Raw genomic sequence first — 14,721 nt, 5'->3', positions numbered from 1 at the left:
TATAATTTTTTTTTATAGTTTATAATTGATTATAAATCAAGTTTTTCCCCCTGAGGATGCACGAAGTCCCCACAAGCCTTGTGCATCGAGTTAACTCGGACAAAGAGTCGAACCTCAGACCAATGGGGAGCGAACCCACAACCCAAACCAACTCTACCACCCATGCAAGCAATATTTTTAAATTTTTTTTTATTATCGTTTATAATTAATTATAAATTAAATTATATTTAAATATAATAATATTTATTGTTATATATAATATTTGATATAATACAAATTGTATCAATATTTTATATTATAGTACAATACATAATTTTTATATAGTATATTTTTACACATTACAAATTAAGTTGTGTTATTTCAATCAATTCAAGATAACTATTTACATAATATAAATTAAAAATATATTTTTAATATATTACAAATTAAATTATTTACAATATAATTATATTTGTTATTATATATAATATTTGATTTTCTTTAGCGTTATCTATTGCACACAATGACTTTTTTACCATTATCCACTAGGGGAACATGTTCTAATTACCATTCACTACTTGCTCACCTAACCCCCAGTTATTAACTTTAAAGAAACTTAAAAAAATGACAATTAAAAGCCCATTAATATATTTCACATTACCAATAGGTGCCCACTTGTACCCTTAGTAGTTAAAATTTGTAGACTTAAATTGGAGGAATTGTACAACTTTATTGGCACCTATAAGCACAACTACTGGTTCATTTGTGCATATAAGTATTGGTAAAAACAGTAATTAGAGGAAAATGCATTGGTTCTTACAGGAATATGAGCCAGGGATATTTTTTAGGTGGTTGTAGTGCATGATTATTGAGGCATCTTTTAGTAGGTATCAAACGACACTTCTAAATGATCAATTTTTGATTCTTGTGTACATAAGGAATCCCACAACATGCATCTTGACTACCCATAAACCAATAGAGGAAGGGTACCAATAGCTGTTATAGTTAAGTTCGCGCACTCTAAGCTTCTAAATTGTACATTAGATTTTGATTATTTTTTTAATGCCATTGCATATAATAGGGTATCCATTATAACTAATTTCACTCACTCTAAGTTTCTGAATAGTACATTGTATTTCAACAACTATTTTTTTTAATGTCTTCAAATGCAACTTAACTACTTATAACTATTGGTTTGGCTTCTGGATAGTCAAGACGAACGTTGTAGGATTCACTATGTATACAAGGGTCAAAAGCGGTCATTTAGAAGTGTTGCCCAATACCTACTTGAAAATACCCAAGTAATCATGCACTACAACCACCTCAAATATTTGCACAACTAATCCAATACATATTCCTTTAAGAATAAATACACTTTCTTTTAATAAAGGTTTTTACCAATACTTATGCACAAATTATGGTTATCAATAAAGTTGTACAACTCTTCCAGTGTAAATCTATAAATTTAAAAAACTGGACAAATGGGCGACTATTGGTACATATGAAATATATTAATGAACTTTTAATTATTATTTATTAGTTTCTTTAAAGTTAGTAATTGAGAGATTGGGTGAGCAAGTAGTCAATCTAATTAGAACAGTGTGGACCCTTCTCCTACAAAAATACTATACTAAATCAGATTCTGCAAAACATTATGAATATTTATACAAATTTTACCATTCCAATCTTCATAATCTGCATGCATAATACTGAAAAAATCTTTAAAAAAACTGTCATATTATTTAGATTTAAATTTTATATGGAGATTAGCCCATTGCAGTGTAATTAAATTTAAGTAAATAAATAAAAAAAATAAAAATACAATGTATCATTTAGTAGCTACCATTTAAAAGCTTAGAATGTTCGAAGTTAGCTCAATTGCTACTAGTACCCTTCCGGACGCACTATACGTTTTAAAGCATTACGTACTCCACGCAGTGGTTTATCTGCTCTGTTAAAACCTTACTCACACCACTACGGGCCAAAAACTTTCGGAGCTCTTATCTTGTGCTATCCAGTGGCACATTATCCGATCAGTATTTTTTCGTTTTTGAATTGTAAGCAGCTTTTGTATTTTTTTTTTTGGCAAATCTTTTTGTTTTGGCATAATGATAGCGTAGACCTGTCTGTGGTGTACGCAATAGCAGATTTTTGAGGTTTCTGTGAACGTCTAAGGGTTTTTCCCGAGTATTTGTGAGTTTAGGATTTTATTCTTTGTTTTGCAGATTTTCTTGTTCGATTGGCATGTGCAGCCAAAAATCTGGTAAGTCTCTAGTGTAGGATTATTTTATCATTGCTTTTTTTTATTGTCTGTCTGATTTCTTCGTGTTTTTTTGTTGTTCTATGGAATACCTTTTTCATTAGTTAATTTTGCCCTTGTCTGCGTTGGGAAACTGTAATTTCATCTTTTTCCCCTTTTAACTTATTTTCTTGGTTTAATTAATATTTACATTCCAGACAAGGAACGAGATTACCTTTTCTTTTCCCTGCTCTGTTGTATACTTACTTTGTAAAGCCTGAGTGAAATTTATTTTAACGGAATGAAGGAATGATGTTACTGGCCCTGTAACATTTGTTATTATGATTAAGAAAAGTAAATTCGGTGGGATAATTTGACATTTTAAGCATTAAGAAAGAAATTTTCGTAATATCTGAAATTTCTGACATTATTTGAATGCAGAATTCTTTGCAGAGAGATAAAAGCTTTTAAAAATTATTGATAGTATAATATGTTCGTGAAATAGTAAGTTTTCTTAAATTAGTTTTAATTTTTTGGTCTGTCAAGGGCATCTGGGAACAACGCTGCCCAGAACAAGCCTTAGGTGAGGGTGGTCTTATTGTGATGTGAGGATTCGAACATAGAGTCATGCTCTTTATAAATGCACCACTTTACGATTTTATGGATCTTTAGGAAAAAATTACAAGCTCAATTCATTTCTGAGACATGAAAAATAAATTGCAGGAGATTGTTCAAGGATAGAAGAAAACATAATGATTAGAAGAGAAAATTAGACAATCCTAGGGTAAATTAAGAACTACTTTGCATGTGTTGGTATCTCAGGTTTAAATATTCGCATTTGTTTTTTGGATTTTCCTGCTCTGCTTTTTAATTTTTATATCCCTTATTGATAAGACTCTGCCCTCTTTAACACCTTACTTTTGTGTTGACTGTATCTTGCATGTTGAACTACCCTCTTATTCTGGGAGTCATTACCTAGAGTGCATTATTCATTATTGCTCAAGAATTGTTTCAACAATTCACACAAAATTGCACCTCTATCCTTTGTCACGTTGATGATCTCGACATCAACTTTTGGAGACTTTCTGTAACTGACTTAAAGGTTCTGATTTCGACAGAGTTTTTAACACCTAAACTAGGGTTTAAACAGCTCCAATGCAAATCTTCTTGAGAATACATTGAGGATCTACTTTTGATTTCTCAATAGCCTCCTGAGACTTCATAAAACCAAGATTCTATTTTCTTTGCTTTGATAATATTAAAAACCTCATCCGCTTCCTGTGTTCTTGTTATCCATATCTCAATTATCATGGATTTTTCTTTAGCTATGGTTTTGTAGGGGTTTTATCATAGCTTTCTATATGAATTTCATACCCTCAAAACTCTGCCATCATTTTTAGGAAACTTCCTATACCCTGCTCTTTTATCTTTGCGCACATCTTTCAAACTTTGATGAAGCTCTTGTCTCTTCTCTTCATAGTATAATGTTTTTGCATAATAATCCTTTATATAACATGACTAGCCTTAATGGTCTATGATGAACCCTTAATGCACTATCATGCAAACTCTTGTTTTGAAATCTCCTTAACTATTTGTGAAGACCTTTTAGCGCAGATCACTAACCTTCTAATGGTCTTTTGCCTCTTCAAAGATTTCACAAGAATTCAAACAACATAGTGATCTTGACTTCAACTTTTGAGGGACTTGCTGTAACTAACTTAAAGGTTCTGATTTTGACAGAGTTTTTAACATCTACACTAGGCTTTAAACAGCTCCATTGCAAATCTTGTTGAGAATACATTGAGGATCTATTATTGATTTCTCAATAGCCTCCTCAGACTTCATAAAACCATGCTTCTATTTTCTTTGCTTTGATAATATTTGTAAAGTGGAAAATTGGATCCTAGTGACTCCCCACCTAGGAGAGAGAAAGGAAGTCACTAGGATGATTTTCACTTGGAGGAATTTTACATTCAAAAGAGGAGTTGAATTCACTAGATCCAAATCCTAGGGAAACAAGGATGTGAATTCTGAGTGGATTGCAAGGGGTTGAAGTGTGATTTACCCTCTTTTGTAAATGAGAAAGTTGACTTGTTGACTATGTGGAAAAGAGAGAGAAAATGAGTGAAATGAGGTGCTACCAGTTCGGGATCGCGCTGTAACTTTGGATCTGAGCTAATTAAACTGATGCGGATCTGCCCTGCAAATTTGGAGAAAAGTCGTTGGGACCGTGGCGGGAATGTACATGGTCCGCCACAAAATCCGTGAAACGAAAAGGGTTCTTCCGTCTCTACAAATGAAGCCCAAACCTGCAATTACAGCTGCACACCTAAAAGAGAAGAAAGGGGGGGGGGGTTGTGAATAGGGGTTTGCCTCAGTCAAACCCCGGTTGAGGAATCAACCTAGAAGAAAGAAAGTAATTGCAAATGCTTGAATGTAAACAATGGAGATGTATACCTTGCAGATTTGCAACTTGTTGATAATGATTGCTTTGCTTCTTGAATGTAATCACAAATGTTGTATGAAATGGCATGTAACATGACAAAACCTTAACACACACACATGCTTGCAAATGAATGTTGTAATGTTGCTCCAATGGATGAATGAAGAAGACTTGAATGCTTGAATGCTTGATGATGACCTTGAAATCTTGTATCTTCTCCTTATGCTCTCTATTTGTCTTTTCGTTGTCCATCCCTCCATGAATGAGGGTATTGAATTCCCTTTTATACATGTCTCAAGGATTAATTTTCAACCACCGAAGGCTGACAAAGAGGAATTGCAAACCCCGAAGACAAAAGATGCATAGGAGACTGGGCAGACCTAACTAACATAGGGCCACCCTAAGAGGTGGGGACAGTGGCGCCATGCCCCTGTCCTGCCCTATTTTGGGGCTCGGACAGGGTTTAAAGCAGACACAAGAAATGAAGGAGGAAGAGAGAAGGGTTGGAAATGCAGAAATAGGTCCCGGTTAGGGAAGGAGATGTTGTTGCCAAGGTGAGGACTCCAAATGTGGTTAAAATTGCAGGGGTCGCAATTTTATGACACTACAACATTAAAAACCTTATCCGCTTCCTGTGTTCTTGTCACCCATATCCCATTATCATGGTGTTTTCTTTAGCTATGGTAGATAACTCATTGAATGCCCCTTTTGTGCGTACAATTAGAATGTAAATAACTAAGCCCACAAAAAAGGGAATGACTGTAACAGTATTGTCTGTCAACCACAAACCATAATTGGTCTTCTAGACAGATATCATTGTTCACTTATTGAAATTAAAAGAAATCAGCATTGGCAGGCTACCCCTGGATCATAAAATGTGATGAAATTAACACCATCAAGCAATGCTACAGACCATAGATGAAAAAATCTACAAAAAATCTTTTAACTCCAGATTTATTGCGAGTCATTTATGGCAACGATTTAATCTGCAAAAAAATCTTGGGCAATTTTTTTGAAAAAATCAGGGCGATTTATTGGAAAAAATCTCAAAAATCGAGAGAAAAACTCAAATAAATTTGCAGTAATGATTTGTCTAGTATTCTTTTACTGAATACTATCATACAATTGATTACATAACCTTGCACCTTGCCATTTGCGAAACAATTAGTGTAACTGTGTACCTATCCAAAACAAGTTAAAAATAGGTGCCTTCAAGGGATGTGGCATCTTTGTGGGAAGAATGTGAATCCTTTGGGTGTATGTGTGAGGAAAACTTCAGTATGGTGTTTTTGCATGATATGGTAGTTTCATGTGGAAGTGTCATGCTTCTTGAACCATGTTCTTGAAGCTGAAGGTATGTTGTGAAGGCTGACAAAGTTCATCAATGTGTATGAGATGAGCTGAAATTTGAAAGGCTTTGTGTGCACATCCCAATGCCAGCTATTGAACAAAGTATTTATTTTATGGAAGATGTGAAGTAGAGGAGAACTTTAATTCTTCAGAAAGGAGATTCAAGGAATGCAAATCCTCTATAATATGTATTGAACTCAAATTCATTTAGAGGTTGACTTAGTTTTTGGTATATGATATGTATTTAACTCAAATTTTCATTTATATGTGATGGAAATCAGTAATATGTTCTACAAATTCAGTATATATGTGTGTTTTTCAAGAATATTTTAAGAATTATATATTTTCAAATGTTCGATAAATTTGCCGAGTTTTTGCTGATTTTTTCCCAATTTTTTGCCGAGTCCCGAGTTTTCAAATTTTTTGGCCCAAAAGAGTAATTGCCAAGAGTGAGTTTTTCATCTTTGCTACAGACTATAGGTTGTGTGAACTCCAAATCACATGGATTCCCATATTACTGTCATATGTTATTATCAAATGCAGATAGAACTGCAGCTGGCACCAAACCATAAATCTTTCCTTGCCTTTGAACAGCTGCTTTGAATTGATCAATCGAAGGGTAGTGACTGAATGAACTTCATCCAAGCAGAGCACAACAGTCAGAATTCTAAATAGTGAAATAAAAACCATATTAATCATTACCAATTGTCATTAACAATCAAAGCAGTCTGCACATGCATATAATTGATTTCAAAAATAAGAAGAACCGGGCAGATGAACAGCAGAGATTTCTTTATATTTGTGCTGTGATCTTTCATGCTTTACAATGACAGTATTCATCGATTCAATCAATTAAAAATATAGGACATAACAAACAACATTGTAGGAAAAACCTGCTCAGTAAATGTGCTACAAAGGCGATCCATAACAAACAACATTGTAGAAATAGGTGAATAAGTGCAACTAAATGAATGAAAAGATATAATCCCCACATAGGATGATAGTAACTGAGAACTAAGTTTGCAGTGGAACACAGGATTTCATGTAATTTATAATGGAAGAAACTTATACTTTCAAGCAACCATCCAAATGTTATTTGGATGCTCTAGAGACAACAAACCTTCAGAGCAAAGGTTGGCAAGTGAAAGCAAAGAAAAAGGGAGGTCCAAGTTGCTTATTGATCTGCTTCATTTGAATGCCCCCTTGAATTTAATAATGACAATTTGACTGATAAACTTGAAAGCCAGATTTACACATCCTAACTGTTAGTTTGTTTGAGTTGCATAATGGTGCCACTACACTTCACTTGAAATGGTTGCTCAAGCAGCCAGATGCCTTTCAAGTTTCAACTTCCATGATCAAATACTTGAATGAGCACTGAAATTTAGTAAATCAAGACTCTTAAACTCTAATGTTTATAGTAAATAGCAGTAGTATTGACATACAAATTACTGAATCATAATTGATATACAAATTACTGAATCATACAGTTTTTATGGGAGGGATTGCATCTTCTTGTCTTCTTGAAAGCAAAAGGTTACATGTCCTGATGTTGGCATCACTTCCCCTACCACCACAGCTCCCAACAGTCTCACAGTTTTCAGACTTATATATCGACATTATTAAGACTCTGGTTTTCAAACTCATCTGAGTACTGATACCAAGATATAAATGCCATAACAAAACAATCGAAACTGCCTAACAAGAACAGATCGAATGACATCCAGCAACCCACAGTATGTGCAGTTACTTGTAAGTGTAACACTCTACAAGAAGATATGTTCAAATTTGCACTACAAAATCAATCTTTTCAACTTCACAGCCCGCTGACACATATCTGTCCCATCCAGTGCCATCACAGCCCGCTGCATAGCATAGCCTCTAGTTAAAAAGGAGGAAGAACACTGATGCTACTAGTTGAATTCTACAAAAAATTGAAATCTCTTGAGCACAACATGAATTGTATGACTCAATTCTATTGCAAGCATAAAAACGCCAATTAGAAATAGAATTACAGAACTCTATATAACCAACAATTTATTAGACATAAATACTTGTATATTCATGGCAATCATGGTAAGTAGGTCCCAAAATGGAATCAAAGCCTCCAACATATTATACATACTATAATTATCAATCCACTGGCTAGAATTACATTTGGTCATGGCAATATTTACGAGTATTGCCACCATAGGCCCTTCAAACTAGAGTTTCTTAACAAATACTCCCTCGATCAATCAAGTTTCTGACTAATGTACTCCATTTAACTCTATTAAAATTTGATGGATTCTAGAGGCTAAAACAATACAACCTTGAAAATGCAATATATTCAAAGGCTGTAGAGTTATAAATTTGCAACGGGCCAAAATAGGCAATATGCATGGTGGTCCTAAGCTAGTCTCTTTTTCCAACCTCAATTCTGTATCAAACTCCAAATTGCCTTGAATGTATCCTGCAACATCACTGCTATCTGAAGCTTTCGTCAAAGATAATAGCACCTTCATCGCATTTTCTGCAATTGGTAATTCACAAAAAGTTAGAATTCCCATTATGACTTCGACAAGATTGCATGCTTCCATTGGTATCTTGTCATCACAGAGAATAAAAGATGTCCCGTGCTGCATGGTTAAAACTGCTAGAATAGCTGTAGCTTTGACTTTCATATTCAAATGAGGCGTCTCTAAGAAGCGAAGTGTTGTGACGTTTTCAAACATCGCCCCATTGCAAATTGGGACCCCCTTCTTTTTAGGCCCTCCTGGTTTTTTGGCTTGCGTTTTTGTGGTCTTTTCGCAGCAGTCTTGTCAATCTCTCTGCTTTGCAAGTGTTTGGGGGTCATATGGATTAAATCTGCTTTTTGTTTGAGCGAATTCGGCTAAGTCTAGGATTCGTTTTGTGAATTTTAGGGTTTTTTGCCTTCTGTCCTAGATTTTAGGGGTTCCTGTTAGGTTTTTGAAAAAACTGAACGTATGACTGGAATTAGGACCCTTCAAGGAACCTCCCAGTAAAATTTGAGCCAAAACGGAGCAATTTTCTATTTTTAGAAAGTTCCTATTTTTTAGGGATTTTACTGAATCCCGGATTGGTCTAATTTTGCCAAAAATTAAACTTACTATTTTTAGTAAGTTCTATTTTTAGTAAGTGCTTTTCTGACCTACTTTGCCCAAACCTTGACATTTTGAAACACTTACTATTTGGGAAAATCTATTTTTGGCAGGATCTTCAATGGAAAACACTGAAAGCTGAATATCTCCGAAGACGTTGAAGACTGAACGTTCCTGAAGACCATTTCTAAATCCGGAAAACTCAGAAGGCAGACAAGTTGGATAAAAAATGGTTAAGTTTGGAACTCCTATTCCATAAGAGGAAAGCATGCAAAATCATCCAAGTCCAGAAATTCACATCAATCCACCAATGTCATCCTGATCTGAAAATGGCCTGAAATTTGACTAAGTCTGGAAATTTGGAAGATCTTCCAAAATCCAGAATTTGCATTATGATTCCTATGGACCTGAAAACACTCTCAAACATCCTGACAATATATATGAAATATAACTTAAAGTATCATTCAATATGTCTTTTTCCTTTCTTATACTTAAATGTTATATTTCATATATATATCCTGACGAAGAGCTTGAAATGATGAAAAAATCCATGTGTCCATGGACATGGCCAAAATGCGCCCAAGTCAGGGCTGGGGCACTAAAACCAAGAATGAATTCACAAGTGGAAAAATCCACCTCTCCATGGACATGGCCAAAATGTGCCCAAGTCAGGGCTGGGGTGTTAAAACCAAGAATGAATTCACAAGTGGAAAAATCCACCTCTCCATGGACATGTTGAAAATGCGCCCAAGTCAGGGCTGGGGTGCTAAAACCAAGAATGAATTCACAAGTGAAAAATCCACCTCTCCATGGACATGTTGAAAATGCGCCCAGATCTGGGCTGGAGCGCTGAAACCAGGAAGGCATTCACAAGAAGAAAATCCATGAATCCATGGGCGTAATGAAAATTTCACTTGAGCTAAAAGAATTGGAATTTCGCCTAAGGCACGAAATCCAAGGAGTCAAGGAGGAATAAAAAAAACAAAATTCCCCTCGGGCAAATTTTTGAATTTGCTATTTTTAGACACCGAATCTCGACAGAGTGTGGAAAATTTTATAGATTCGAAATCGTGGCAGAATTCTCCATCCAATGAACTGACTCCTAAATTTTAGGAGGATCCCTAAAAATAGGGATGTTGAAAAGGAGACATGGTCAATTCACAAAACAATGAATTCCTTCCTTCAGGACAAAATTCCAGGAAAGATGAAAATTTGGCTAAGTAATGGAAATTCCTTCCTTCAAAACATAATTCCAGGAAAGGTGAAAAATTGACTAAGTGTTGGAAATTCCTTCCTTCATGACAGAGTTCCTGAAAAAGGTGAAAATTTGGCTAAGTGTTGGAAATTCCTTCCTTCACGACGAAATTCTTGGAAATGTGAAAATTTGGCTAAGTGTTGGAAATTCCTTCCTTCAGGATAGAATTCAAGGAAAGATGAAAATTTGGCTAAGTATTGGAAATTCCTTCCTTCGGGACAAAATTCCAAGCAAGGAAGAAATACACCCAAGGATGAATTGAACATAAAATTTATAAGGCAAGGAAGGATTCAGGGATGAACTGAACAAGAAATTTCTCCCTAGGGAAAAATTTGAAAAATCCATTTTCAGGGCTCAAATGACTTCCAAATTTAGAAATTTTTGAAGATATGGATACGTGAGAGAATTCTCTCTCTCCTGGACCAAAACCCTAAAATTGTGGAAATTCCTAAAAAATAGGAGATGGTGCAGAATTGTTGAAAATCTCCTCCAAAGCAAGGAGAGTTCGAGAAACTTCAAGAAAAAAATTCTTCATGGATCAAATTCTTCTCTCTTGAAGTTTTCTCTCTCCAAGGTTTTCTCGCCAAGTAGCAGCCGAGTCAACAGATGTTGAATTAATGAAGCATCTCATTGCATGCAGCCATCACATTTATGGCGTTATGATAGATTCCTTCTGCATGCAGCCGTCACATTTATGGCATTATGACAGATTCCTTCTGCATGCAGCCGTCACGTTCAGAAGATGATGGTGCATTTATGGCATCATGGGCAATTTTTGCATGAAGGTACATTCATTGCGGAGTGGGCACTTCTGGATGTAATTAATTGTATATGGGCATAATGGGTTATTAATTGGAGATTCCCACCTTGTTGCATCTTGAGTGGAGAATCTTTTAGGGAAAACCCTAATTAGGGTTTTGCATGTAGCCAGGGCTTGAAGCCTATATAAGGGGTGACCCCCCTCATTTGTAAAGAAGGGAGCTTTGTATGAAATTGTTGCGATAAGTTTTTGAGAAAATAATAGTGAAACATTGTTCTCTGATGGTGTCCACTTGAGTTATTTTTTCAAAACTTGCATGGTTTCACCTTCCTCACTTAGATTAGAAGTAGTAAAGTGCTTTGATTTCAATGGAGAATGTAATGGTGTCTGATGAATTTCCATGGTTCATACTTTTTGTATCTTGCTGATTGTAAGTTGCAGTGTAAAGTTAGCCTGAGCCACTAAACTTGTGCTAAGTTCAGTTGTGGACAGTCGTTTGGATTGCGCCGTTTTGGGTATTCAAATGCACTTTCTCAATTTGAAAATCCTTCAATATCCTCAAAAGATTGTACCAGTTCTTGTGGAGTTGTAGTTTATCTTGGCGAAGCAGAGCTTGGTTTATTTGAAATTTGTCCACCAGAGCACTATTCATTGTTATCACTGCCCTTAGGAGTAGATTTAGATCCTTCTGAACCCTTTCCCTTTTCTTTCAGTTCATTTTAGTCCGTTCGAAGTAGCAGCATCGCAAAATTGTCATATCCGATGATGGAGTTCTAGCCACAACAAAGAAGTGAAAGAATGATGCAAACGTAAGGCCCCTTGGATTACCAGCAAACACATCAGCCAACTGAGTCACGTCCGTAGCATAAAGGAACCTTGGAGTCGATTGTTTGAACTTCTTGCAATCTTAGCATGCAATCGTACTTTGATCAAGAGAGAGTGAAGTGACTGTTAGGCAACTTTATTCTGTGTTAGACGCTGTCATAAAAAACACATCAACACGAAGTAGCAAAGGAACCCCTCCTACTTCTGCAAAACATTTTTTAGAGTTTGCATGCAAAGAGAGCTTGTGTAGAGCCTCAAGAGCTGCATGCTCTAACTAAACTTTCCAGACTTAAGCATACCAATCAAAGCATCAATTAGATTTTGTTTAATGAAGGCCTCTCTTATATTGTCATGAATCTGCAATTGTGCGAGCATTTTGACCATTGCCAATTTGGATTCCTCGGTACCTGAAAAATAATGTTAGACAAAGGAATGTTCAGGTATCTGCTTCTTCTATTTTAAGCATCCATTTTGTTAACATCCAAAATGCCAAGTCCGTGACCAGAAGTAAGTATCTTGCATCAGTACAAATAGAAGAAAAATACATTATGGCCAAACAACTAATAAATAAATAAATCGCAACGAAGCCTTTAAGCTTGAAGAAGAGTTTGTCAATGAAATTTTCTCAGTTTTTAAGACTTACAGTATCAAAGTTTAAGAATCTTGCCTTTAATGATTTCAACTACCAACCATCCACATCACTTACATGGTAAACTATTCACTTTATCAAGAACTCAGCTAAAAATCCATTGTATTGCCAACATGGTAGAATTGGAGTCATATTTGCTATTATATCACACATTATAGTTACCAGTTTTGAAGTTTTTGATTCATTTTTCCAAAGGGGAAATCTATTCAGAAATCTTCTTATTAAATGATTTAAATGTCATTCTTATTATGCAGAACTGCTAGAATGAAAGGTTAAATAAGGTTTAGTCATCTTGGGTTGGACATTAACTTGAATTGGTTTGGATGTCCGGTTGTATATAATTTATAATTTATTTTTATATAAATAAATATTTTAGCTTTTTTAAATTTGTTTATCAGCAGGCGTATGCATTATATAAATTCACAGAGATATTTGAAGATGGCTAGGCAGAAGGCGACAGTTCCAAGGAAGAGAAGTGGTAATGCTCCTGCTTCCACTCCTCCTGTTTCCCCTTCTGCTCCTGCTTCCACTCCTGCTCCCGCTGCTGAATCTTCCAGTGCTGCTGCTGCAAGGGGCAGACGTAGTGCTAAGGGGCCACGTGTAACAGCAACACCAATGACTGCAAGGAAGCCTTACCGATTTAAACCAGGAACTGTTGCCCTTAGAGAGATAAAACGTTATCAGAAGAGTTTTGAATTGCTTATCCCAGCACTTCCATTTGCTAGACTTGTGAGGGAGGTGACTGCTCATTATACTCTAGAGGTGAATCGCTGGACTGCTGAAGCTTTGGTAGCTTTGCAAGAGGCAGCTGAGGACTATGTTGTCAATCTGTTTGATGACTCCAATTTGTGTGCCATTCATGCCAAGCGTGTAACAATAATGCCCAAAGATATGCATCTTGCAAGACGCCTTCGTGGTGTCCATGTTGACAGGCCTTGGTGAAACTGCCCTACTTGGTGCATGTTTAGACAGAAAATGCAGAAATTCATTGTTTCTCTATTGTAACTAGCAGTGATTTGCCATTTTATACCCTCCAATTACTATTTTGTACCCTCTATTTACCCCTTTCTTCTCTACCTGTTTGTACCATTGGTAGCCCCTACGCTTGATTATCTGGAAAATGCTCTGGAGAAGTTTGATGACGGGCCATTCTTCTTGGGTGAATTCAGTTTTGTAAGCCATCTAATCTGCATAGTTATTTCCATGACTTTTGATTCTTCATCGTTTTGTGTTTATTGCTTTGATATCAGGGAGATGTTGCATGAAATTTATGCAAGTTGATTTTGTCTATGCTCCTTTTGCTGAAAGATTTTATATTGCGTTTCCCAGACATTAGAACTATCATCACAACTGGAAGGCCAAAATTATTCCAACGGATTTAGGCAATGGAGTAATGGAATCTAAGAGATAAAAGGCCATGGACAATGCAGCTGACCCAGCCATGGCCATGATTTTCTAAAGCCTCATTCTATCAACTGCAAAGTGAAATGTATTCTTATCAAACCAAGAATTAAGCAAATTCAAAGGCATTTCTCCACGAACATATTTAGCATTATTGTTTTTAATTCTATATAAATTTAATTGATGAGGCTATGATTCAAACTATCTATTCCATGGAATGTGAATGCTTTCACTTTTTACTCCACTTTGAAAAATCATTGATAATGTATTTGCTTTGTTCCCTTTGATGTGATCTTTTGTTATGTAAATGAGCCTAAATACATCTAACAAATGTAGTGCATGTATGTTCTATCATAAAATGTTTCATTCGGTTATGAAGTCAAAAACCTTTACTAGCAAGATATATGAAGTCATAAGGTGTCTTGTATCCTTTTTATATATATATATATATAATGTAGTGTCACTATTATGTCGCTGGGCAAAGTGTGTGTGTTTGGATCAAAGAATTGGGCAGTTAAGAGTATCTCCAAACCAAGAATTTTGCAGTTGAGAACATCTTCAGACAATTTAGTTGTCAAAAAAAATGGGAGACTAGATAATTCATTATTGATCTCTAGTTCAAATTTTGTTCCTTGGATTAAAATCGAGTCCATAACAAACTTGCTATTAAGTCCACAGAATTGGCTGTTTAATGATTTATCGTGTTTGTGAATAAATTG

At 35.6% G+C, this 14,721-nt stretch overlaps 1 protein-coding gene across 2 annotated transcripts; it reads left to right on the top strand.

Annotated features, from left to right (window-relative positions):
* Nucleotides 1–1,848: 1,848 nt before the first annotated feature.
* LOC131031134 (histone H3) lies at nt 1,849–14,206 on the top strand. Of its 2 annotated transcripts, none has more exons than XM_057962172.2 (3): nt 1,849–2,036; nt 2,205–2,242; nt 13,000–14,206. In XM_057962172.2, exon 3 carries the CDS (start codon nt 13,007–13,009, stop codon nt 13,541–13,543), a length of 537 nt encoding a protein of 178 aa, XP_057818155.2. In that variant the 5' UTR covers nt 1,849–2,036; nt 2,205–2,242; nt 13,000–13,006; the 3' UTR covers nt 13,544–14,206. The 2 variants fall into 2 exon arrangements, with proteins under 2 accessions (XP_057818155.2, XP_057818154.2); XM_057962171.2 differs by having other exon boundaries at nt 1,850–2,036; nt 13,003–14,206.
* Nucleotides 14,207–14,721: the final 515 nt, after the last annotated feature.

Source organism: Cryptomeria japonica, chromosome 7, assembly GCF_030272615.1.
Source record: "Cryptomeria japonica chromosome 7, Sugi_1.0, whole genome shotgun sequence".
NCBI classification, from domain to species: domain Eukaryota; kingdom Viridiplantae; phylum Streptophyta; class Pinopsida; order Cupressales; family Cupressaceae; genus Cryptomeria; species Cryptomeria japonica.
This window is presented reverse-complemented; position numbering and strand designations above follow the sequence as displayed.